The sequence below is a fragment of the Haliotis asinina genome, chromosome 16 (genome assembly GCF_037392515.1).
Source record: "Haliotis asinina isolate JCU_RB_2024 chromosome 16, JCU_Hal_asi_v2, whole genome shotgun sequence".
NCBI lineage: Eukaryota > Metazoa > Mollusca > Gastropoda > Lepetellida > Haliotidae > Haliotis > Haliotis asinina.
The window spans coordinates 19,193,313-19,204,304 of record NC_090295.1 but is presented as its reverse complement, the minus strand read 5'-3'; the positions used below and the strand labels follow the sequence as shown (position 1 = coordinate 19,204,304).

At 40.3% G+C, this 10,992-nt stretch overlaps 1 protein-coding gene across 1 annotated transcript; it reads right to left on the bottom strand.

Annotated features, from left to right (window-relative positions):
* Positions 1-234: 234 nt before the first annotated feature.
* LOC137268641 (ependymin-related protein 1-like) lies at positions 235-7,845 on the bottom strand. The gene is made up of 6 exons (XM_067803216.1): positions 7,693-7,845; positions 5,018-5,128; positions 4,529-4,622; positions 2,404-2,577; positions 1,107-1,203; positions 235-321 (listed from the first exon to the last, which is right to left on the bottom strand). The coding sequence occupies exons 1-5, from the start codon at positions 7,816-7,818 to the stop codon at positions 1,115-1,117; spliced, it is 594 nt and encodes a 197-aa protein (XP_067659317.1). The 5' UTR covers positions 7,819-7,845; the 3' UTR covers positions 235-321; positions 1,107-1,114.
* Positions 7,846-10,992: the final 3,147 nt, after the last annotated feature.

The window sequence follows — 10,992 nt, the reverse complement described above, 5'->3', positions numbered from 1 at the left end:
GTAAACAGACAAAGAATGACAATAATATCCGTGGTGTTTCAATTTGTTTCAAGTCGTGTTGCCAGTGACGTTGGCAACTATCCATTCCGTAAAAATAATGGAGCCAAGTTGAAAACAACATGCAGGGGAAAATATCTGTCTCTATTTCTAATCCGGAATCAAAGACGTCCCAACTTGCAACACTGTCGGGAATAAAGATAAAATGTAACACATTGTTTTGTGAAATGCGCTTTATTTATCATATCATGAATATCTTGCAAGGTAGACATTTACACAGTGAGTTTAGAAGTAAAGATCCCAGCGTTTCTTTTCAGCAATGTTCTGAAACAGAAAGAAATCTACTCTACAGATTCGTCTTACCGCAGAGGAAGTATACTTTGGGTAAAGATTTATGACAAAAAAGGAAATCCTTAATGTATGATTGCTCGTCATCTTAGAACAATATGTTTTCACTTTTCATAGAACCATAACCTTAAAACCGAATGAATTAAGTAAAAGAACACTATAACTGGACAATATCACTGATGTGTCATTGTTGGAAAGTATTGAATGCGCTACGATGTGAAACGTGTATACCTTTCACAGTTGTACTATTCGATGAAAAGATAAACCGTTCGCTGTGGCATTGCGTGTAATTGTAATGTTTTGAGTTGACTGTGTCATTGGATAAAATGTTGTTCTGCGCCTCTGAATGAGAAGCTGGTAGGTAGTTTTTGCGTGATGCAGACATTGAGTGAAATGTCAGTATGTTTTGACACTGTTTTCTTTTTGGGTGAAAAGTTTTGAATGTTGACCGTCGCATTGAGTGAAATGCTGACATTTCATGTTGACTGCGCTACATAGCAAATGCATGGTATTAGCTGTTCTGCCACTGAGTGAAAAGCTGGTATTGGATGTGATTGTGTCGTGAAGTGAAAGTCTATGTCCATTTTCACAGTTGTTTCAGTGAATGACCCCACTGTTCACTGTTGTGAATCACAGTAATCAGATTTCTCTCAACGAAATGTGAATATTTTTGAAGTGATGTATAATATGATATCTAACCGTTTGATTTATGATATCAGAATACGGTGCATTGTGCAATACGGTTACAAAAATATACGTACTGTGTCACTCAACAGTATCGGGGAATGTCGAAGACTGTGATGTCCCTGATGCCTGGATAGAAGTCGTTGTATCCGACGGTGGTATGAGAGTTTCCGGCTGGGGAGCAAGAATATATCTCAATGTAAGCGAGTTTGCCTTGGTGTAGTTTCAGTGAGTGGGTGAGTTTACTTTAACGCCGCGTTTAGCAATATTCCAGCTATATGGCGGCGATCCGTAGATAATCAAGTCTGGACCAGACAGTCCAGTGATCAAAAAGTTGGGCATCGATGTGCACAATTGTCGGCCAAGTCAGTGAGTCTGACCATTTAATCCCTTTGGCCAGTTCTAGCGACAAGCATAGGTTGCTGAAGATCATTTATAACCCGGATCTTCACGGATAAGCTGTGTCACGGGGCAGTGAGTGGTATTAGAGTTATAGCACGGCAGTAAGTAACTAAATGACCATGGGCCAGCAATTGTTGATCTCATGGAATGTGGTGACATGCTTTCATGTAGCAGCCTCATACAATAGTGACCAGTGAAGGTAGAATTGTCGCTCGTGAAACATATGTGCACGTTTGAGTTATGTCATTAGTTTTATGTTCACATTCTTTTTCGTCCTTTCAATGCGTTTTGAAAAAAAGACATTAAATACATATAAACAGAAATAAACTATATAAAGAAACCGAAACAAACATCAACCAAAAACGAAAGTCTTCGATTACGAATTTTCCTTTCTCCAGTACAGCATCGTAAGGTGCCTAATTTCCCTTTACCAGAAAGCCCACGAGCCGTCTGCTTTGCAATACAACGCGCTCACTTTGATGGTATTGTATGGTAATACAATCTCTTTAATAAGATGGGTATAACAAGGCAACCATAACATCACCCGATCTGTCGGAAATAAGCTTTTACAGTGTATATTTGAAATAATGTTCAAAGCAAGTTGGTAAGCGGACAAACCATAAAAAGTGGTGTAGGCTGAAACCCAGATGGGACTCAAGCCAACAAAAGTACTAGAATCTGTTCTTCCCATAGAAAGCGTAATCCGAAATATATCATATGTCACAAAAGTCCGTTTTTAGCGACAAATAAACCAATAGTATCCGAAGTTTTCTTAATTTAGCTGACACCAGATAATCTACAGAATTATTGATCAAACAGGCATTTATTTCATTGTCTTTCAGAAAATTTATCATGGACTGTTCAAAGCAGGTGTATATGAGTGTTTTTCACTCGCTAACTCATACACTCAAAAGTGCACTCCGCTGCACTCCTCTCTACTCCGCGCCTCCGCTCGCACTCTCCCATACTAACCTTCGCCGGATGTGATGGTACTGATCACTATAGGTACACAGTCGGTTTCTGAGATGGTAGTCACGACGTCCTGTTGCCACCCGTCAGCGTTGGTTCTGCTGTAGGTGTAGGACTGTGAATTCAGCCTGTTCTGATTGTAGCCATAAAAGAAAGGACCGATCGAGACAGCGTCGCCTGAAATAGAAAGTTTCTTTTCAGACAGGAGAAATGTTAAAATATAATCACATATAGTTAATGTATAAATGTACGTTAATGTATGTGAAGTAGGCGTGGTTCGGGATGTACTCCTTACAATGAGTGAGTACTATTTTACGCCGCTTTTAACACTATGCCGCAACGTCACGGGGCAGTGTGTGTGTGTGTGTGCCTCTGTGTGTGTTTGTGAGAGAGAGAGGGAGGGAGGGAGGTCAAATCAAAGGTCAATGACTGCTTTGCTTCAACTTGGTCACGAGTGAGTGAGTGAGTGAGTTAATAGTTATCGTCACATCGGCATTATTGCAGCCATATCGTGACGAGAACAAGTAATAATGAATATAAGAAACTAAAACCCTGTTGACGAAGAACTGTAAAACCACTAGTATATATCACAGATATCCATTTAAGACTATTAATTAAATGTAAAACAGTTTAACTACAGTGGACAATACAATGTAAAAATGGGCTATAGATTGCCAACAACTGAAGGTAGATCACAAAACTAGGTGTCATGGGGACTTACATTACTTTTTCTACCTGCATGGACTCTAGCGTGATTTACACCACCCCCTCAGTCGTTAGCAATTTAGGCACATGTGGTCACACAATTTAAATGACACATATACTACGATTGAAATAGCGGAGAGTACTTGATTACGACTGTATATAACGAGAGCTATATGAATTGTGTTGTCGGCGGTGGGAAAGCATATCTAATCCATGTCGAATCGAAATCGTTCCCTGGAACTTGCAGTACAAGATAACTGGTCGGAGATATCAATACATTCGATACGATGGTGGTGGGCAGCCACAGCGATCAATTGACAAATTTCGTACATACAGGTGTTAGTGTTGGAAATGAAAGGGTTCGCATGAAGGCTTAACGCAGAAACTTTCGAAATATAGAACAAAACAGTATCTGATTGGATCTGGAGCAGGTAAAGTAGCGGTGATGAGAAACATTTCATATATCTACCCGTGACGAGCATCGACATTATTCATCGTCTTTTGGGACATTAAAACACTACCAGGGAACTATACTGAGTCACAAAAGAAACTTTTCGAAATGTAATTTTGACAAAAATGACAATTTTTTCTCTTTTGACTCTAGAAAAGCGTAAGGACAACCCACTCAAACCCATCCTTTCGTCGTGAAAATGACGTTAGTGCCAAATCAGCATCGAAGTTTTCTTCATTTGCACGTGTTTGCATTGGCCTCAAGAATTAAGCAAAAAAGCACTTTTAAATCACAGTTCTAACGGTCCTTTAAATGCCACGATTGTCAAATGTGCAACGTGAACGTTCCGTTGGCATGTTGCAAGCGGGAAGATTCGTTATTGACGTGGGGTACAGCCGTCGTATTGTGTATGACTTGCGCGGTCGTCTACATCAAACTGGCATCACTTCTCATAACCCAAGGTCGCGAGCAGAAGACCGTCACATCGTCCTACGTCACCTACGTGACACAGTTCTGCCAGCTACACGAACAAGGGCTGAGATGTTTAGAGATCGACTGTACTCACAGACTTTTCGAAATCGGTTGCGGGCTGCCAATCTCCATTCTCAACGTCCATATCGTGACTTGACATTCTGTCTACCCATGTTTTAGAACGGCTGTGTAGCCTAATGGAACTGACTGTTGCACTGCCAGTGTATCGAGAACCACACAGAACTCAGCAATGAAATAGTAACTTAACCATCTTACCGTCTCTATGGCTGCAATATTGCCGATGTGACGTTAAATACTAACTCACTCACTCTTACCGTCTCTGATTCTTTTATGGTGCCCTGAAGAAAGAATGTGAAGTTTCTTTTTTGACTCCGTATACTTCCTTTGAAGTAAATGTGCGGGATCAGGCTTTCGTGATCAGCCTTCAGGCTTTCGTTATCAACCTTCAGGCTTTCGTGGATACATTTTGATATGACTTACTTGGAACACAGACATTTTCTTGATCCCTGAAGTTTCCACGAAGGGGGAATTTTGAACAAGTACGTGCCGCTGCATCAATATTGTAGCCAACTCTCTGCAAACCAAGAAATTCTTCTTCATGACGAATGTCCATCATCATCGCATGGACCACAATGCGACAACATATATGTCAAGGAGGTGACAAGGAGGCTTAACGCACATGAAAGAAGGGCATGAGTGAGTGAGTTTATTTTTGAACCTTTTTAGCAATATGCAAGCAATATCACTTCCGGTGACACTGGAAATGGGCTTCACAAATTCTACCCACGTGGGATATCGAACCAGGGTCATGACGAGCGAACGCTTTAACCACTAGACTACCCCACTGCTCAAGAAAACCTTGAAAGAATGTGACAAAAACCTTTCTTGTCCAAGTCCACTTTCCACTGAGACGCATTGCGACGATTTATCATGAACCCAGTGGTAAAGTATTCAAGAGGTCTTTCTTACCTTCCTGTAGTCATAGATTACTTTGGTGGTCCCGATGTATTTCCTGTTGTTGCGGTCACCGGTGATAAGGTATCTTTCGTTGACACCGTCGTAGACGATGAAATACAAGGCCTGAAAATGTGCAAAAATAAGGCGAGATGTTTCAGTTTCAGTTATCAATGTAACAAAACCAATATTTCTTAAATCTTAAATTCAGCGAGAGAAATAAAATGATATCAATGTGCTTTCACAATTAGAAGCAAACCCTCCAGTGCCATATTTAGAACATATTTGTTTGTAGTTTAACGCAGCTTTTCGGCCGTATAAGGGTCAAACACCACAGCGTAGGAGTGTTACCGGTCAGAGGTTGAAAAAACCTCGAGCAAGACAAAAGCACCTGTAACTGACATGGTACATGCGTTCAGGAGATGTTTTAGAAATATTTAAAAACCAGTGTGGTATTCATGAGTATCTGCTGGTTTAAGAAAAATACCATAGTCAACTGATTTTCACACCAGTCCATTGGTAGCAAATAGTCACACTTTTAATGCACTTCTAGCTTGAATATTCTGTCAGTGCAAGGACCCTCCGAACCAGGAAGTTCCATGTTTTTAGCTTTCCTCTTGCGAGAGAAGTTGGCACTGATTTAATGTCAATGAAATAGAAAAGAGAGCCGAAAAGCAACTTATCTTATCATACCGTCACGTAAAATATATGATATTGGTGACTGACGCTCTAACAAGTTTCCGTGTCACCCTTCCCAGGAGAATGACAGTAAGAAATATTACCCGCAGAGCTCCAGATAATTTTTCAAGCCACTGGGTATTTACTCCCATGTCAGTGTATGTATGAGTAATTGCAATTTTGGAGGCGTACGTAGCATTTTGTATACTCCCACTAGTTTATACCACTGAGTAATTTTACACAGAGTGTCTTTTTCTAATTGGGTAATTAACACTTCTAAATATGTATAATAATGCTTCTCAATGGACCCATGTTGATAGATTCTTATATTCCCAAATAGTTGACAGCCATTTTTGAACAGGCAACATGGAAGTCACGTGACTACTACAGTCACCACCACGCAGCGGCTATAGCTACAATAGTAAATAACTATGCATATATAGGCTTGACTTAACATTTGCTAACCCTGTTGTAGAGTTCGGACTCCATGGCGAAATATCATACGCAAGCCAGTTTAGTTCACTCAGTCAAGTAGGCAAGACCTATTGGGCTGTAAGTAATTCTTGTACGTTTTCTGTCCCCCAGATTTGTAATTACCCGCTGCCACGGTAACCGCTAAACATTCCACCTAAAAGCTGAATCGTTAATAATCGTATGACAAAGTTTGAAAAACGTGCGATCAGCTGATTTTGTGTTCACTATGTATACCTTTATCTTACACAGAGGCGTACATCATACCGTACTTCCCTCAAGAAAAGCACACAACTTATGATATAACAGTTCTAAGCGATTATCTTCATGGAATCACACATTAACTGCTAGTAGGAGAAAGAGGACATTTCCTTATTAGAAATACTTATATTTACGAGTAGTACATATATCCTTAATCGAGACACACTCTCCCCACCACTTTTGATATCAAATGACAAATAATACCGTTTTAAATAAGTCAAAATCAATCACCATATTCAGAAACATGCCGATAATTGAATGTGGAGCAGTGAAACAAATATTTCTCTGTGCAACGTTTCCAACTGAGGCCAATATGCTAACCCTGGTAGTGGCTAGCTTTTTATTCGAGGGGCGACAACTCTCCTTTAGAAATGATATAAGCGACGGTCTACCTTCTTCAGAGTAACCTACAGACAGACATGCCGCTCTGTGGCATCATCGACTGTGGCAGACTCATCAGTCAGAACCGTAAAACATATTGCTTCCACTCTTTCAGGAGAGATTATTTTCACATATACCAGTTTAAGTGAGTGAGTAAGTGAGTTTAGTTTTACGCTGCACTCAGCAATATTACAACTATATGGCGGCGGTCTGTAAATAATCGAGTCTGGACCAGACAATCCAGTGATCATCAACATGAGCATCGATCTGCGCAATTGGGAACCGATGACATGCCAACCAAGTCAGCAAGCCTGACCACTCGATCCCGTTAGTCGCCTCTTACGACAAACATAGTCACCTTTTACGGCAAGCATGGGTTGCTGAAGGCCTATTCTACTCCGGGACCTTCACGGGTATCAGCAGTTTAAGCTCGCTTATTGTACTACCTATTTGTTTTTATAAATGAACGGCTAGATCAATAATGAAATTCTCAACCGCGGACCTTATGCAAATGAACTGCGCAAGGAACATGTATTAAATTGTGCACAGATGCATTTTTGTGGAAAGTATTGTTAAGAATTTGCGAACTTTCAGCATTTATTGAACTCATAACAATAATCTTTTCAACGTTGCAAATTTACCATACATCAGTTCATTACAACAGTACCTTTAAACAGTATGAAATATTTCTAGTTTAGAACAGTTGACTGAGTCTACATTTACACAAATAAGTCTAAACTTTTGATGAGTAGTATATATTTAACGGTTTTGTTTCAGTCAAAGTATTCGTGATTATTCGATTATTCATCCTGGGACAAGCCGAAATCATCCCGTTCAAGTTTATTTATGTTGGAGCGTGGTTACATGTGACAACACTGGTTAATGGATGCTGTACTTACACGCAGTGAGGACGTGGAATTGACGACGGTGACGTACTGGAACGCGTTGAACTGCTTGGGTGGACAACAGATACTGCCACTGGCGACAGTCAGACCAGCGAGGAAGAGAGCTGCCTGTAGGATCATTTTTGAGGCGTGTCTGTACCAAGTCCTCTGCCCAAACGCACCCTGACGAAAGGAATTCGAGCCTGTTTCTCTTTTATCCACACAAGAACATCACGTGATGCGTCCAAAGATCTCAGATGACGTAATCATGAACCATACTAATTCTCCGTGTATAAATAACCTGTCATTTTTTAACCCTAATACGATAAGCCCTTGACGCTTAGTTCATGAATACATGCATGAAACATTCATGGGAAGGATAGACATGTCATATAAAAAAAAGATTCATCCACCTTTAACGTTCACGGTGAACATCCGGAGCAACCTTTTCATGGCGATTAAACTGATTGGATGAAAAGCAGGTCAATGGCCGTGTAATCTATGTCTAGAGGAATTGCATTTTTCATAAAACTTTACATGTACGTGATCCTCTGAATGTATGAATTCAATACAGATTTGATTATTTACTTATAGTGATGATGATATTTTTGCAATGCACATATACACGCATTCTCTTCCCACAGAGGTTACTTGTCATATCTTCCTACGAACCAAATACACGCTCATGCCTTTTTTTCTGACATTCTTTTAACGAACTCAACTCCATGGGGAGTATTCAACATACGGACCCTATTAGGCGCAGCGAGTTATCACAAAGCCTCATTCTCCCAAGATACCTATAATGATACTCTCCCTTACTGTAACCGCAACCAGGTGTCTGCACGTATTCGTGTGTCCACCATCTGGTCACCTGTCGTCGGGTAAGTGGGTTGTGACAACACATTGTTATGTAATGCACACTAGGGGTTGTGACAACACAGGGCTATGTAATGCATGTTACCTCCAAGCCTTTTACACCCGGTCACCCGGATGACCTAAGACAGCACATTGCCCCCAAAGGTTCCCCAATTAAGAACTATCTGAAATCGTTCAAAGCATGGTCAGAAACATGTGCTCACTTACTCCTGTAAATAAGTCTGGTTTAAGGAAATCTCCGAGTTTTACTGAAGCTTGGTTTGTAATATTGGCGAATAGTATCAACAGGCATTAGACATCAATACTTGGACGTCGACATATTACTATGAATCTTCGAACTTTTGGTCCAGACCAAAACTCAAACCCTAACACTTCTAAGTGCAAGAACTTCACACAATGTCTCAAAACTCCTGGGTGGAACGCTGAGATGCTGCGACGGCACCAAGTGCATTGGAGTATATGTTTTAGTACGGGCACGACAAGACTAATATATAATGTGTCTTAACATGGCGAGAAAAACACAGGTTAGTTCAGGGTTTCCTTTCACAAAACACTAACACGATCGTAAGTACTAAGGTAGCCTAAGTGCAGTGTTAAAGAATGGGAGTTAGGGTTAACCTCTGTAAACGTTGCTTCGTGAAAGGAGCCCCAGGTTAGTAGCACATGTGACGTAGAGATGTCCTGTCGCTTCATTAGAGGGAGCTTGAACATTAATCACACGTTTAATAGCCGATTGCCGAAAATGAGGGTTTATGTTGTTATTCAAAAAGATGCCTCAGAGTGTGCCCAACGGTATGAAAGCTTTCATATCGTTAACAATACACAGAACAATCGATCATTTTGGAGGTGGCCCAGTAATTGTTTGGCGTGGGGTCAGTGTGACTGACATATGTTCATGTTCCTTGTAGCAGTAAACATTCCACAGCATTCGTCAACGTAATAACTGGTCTGCTCCAGACAGAACCTGGTGACCACATTAATCACATAACTTTGCTTTTTACGTGTAGGAGTTTCCGTCCTGAAAGAATTTACATCCTTACACAAGCACCTGTTAAAAAATATCTCAACACTCAAGTTCCCACTAACGTCATCCATAAAACAGACTCGGGCCTCATTTTAAGTCCGAATAGTGTATTAATATAAGGTAAACTATATTTTACTGCAAACATCACTGGTAAATTTGTCATGAACTGTTGAAGTTTGTAACATGCCTGCTAACTATGGTGGTTTCAATGTATTATTTGGCCATTTTAGTTACCTACCAATATGAAAATGAAACAGTCTCTTTTGTAGTTTTCTCCGCCGATGGGAGTTGGTTTAAATGTTTTTCCTTTTTCATCCTTAAGTATTCATGATAACTGCATGTTGACGTTTCTCAAATCCTTTTGTCATGATCCGATGGCATGTTCTTCCATGATAAGTTACCACCATACAGTCTCAAACTTTTTTCTTCACCGCACCCCAGCCCCACTCAAACCCACCCTACCTCACCCATGTTTACAATAAGAATATAGTGTTGAATGTAATGGTGTATACTGCCCAGGCCGTTATCTACCAAAGAAGTTGGTCAAACCTGGTGCCAGAAACTGTAACAGTTCAAAGGCAATTCTCATAAAATCCTACCGCATTCTCCCTCTGTCAAGAGTACACATGATCTTGACATTGTTTTTCCCCCGTGCATTGTCTCCATGCTGGACAGGTGTCACAGTTTGGGTTTGCAAGAATGTGTTAAACCCTTTTTATCAAGAAGTACAATTAGTTGATATTTAAAAATGAATTGCTGCTATCTGTTTTATGATCTGAAATCACCAATGTGAAATGCTGATAAAACCGGTTTCTAAAGAGTTTACACTTCATAGTATTTCGCTGTAATTTCGTGTTTTAAATTTGCTCAGCGTTCGCGACGATAAACACATCGTGACGGTGAATCATTTGAAAACACAATGTCATTTAGAAAGTGGTTAAATGTACCATGTGTTATGCTTGGGATTACACTTTCTTAGTAAAGTAAAGATTCCAGTGCTTCTGTGCCAATGTTTGGGGTCTTTTTTGGCCATTTCGGGATACGAGAAAGGGAAATCCCACATATACTACAAACAAAAAATATGGGAACGCCCTAATATGTGATGGTCATATGTAAGCTTGATCGTGGTGAGGTCACACTGAGCTAAATGTAGCTTTTCGTAAGTTATACCTGCACTTTAAACTATATATTACAACTTGCAGTGAAGCAGCTGGTTCAATATTCGTTATGTGTATGAATGAAATGAAACATCGTCAGAGAAAGCGAACCAAGGCATGTTGAAACTCCATGTTTGATTCAAACTCTCAGACACAACAGCCTAGGCCTGATGATTGTGGAGGGCAAACCTCCTATGCAGGTTATGGCAACATTTCCTTCAAAAGAAGCAACAGACAGCACCGTGGCCTCACAACTTC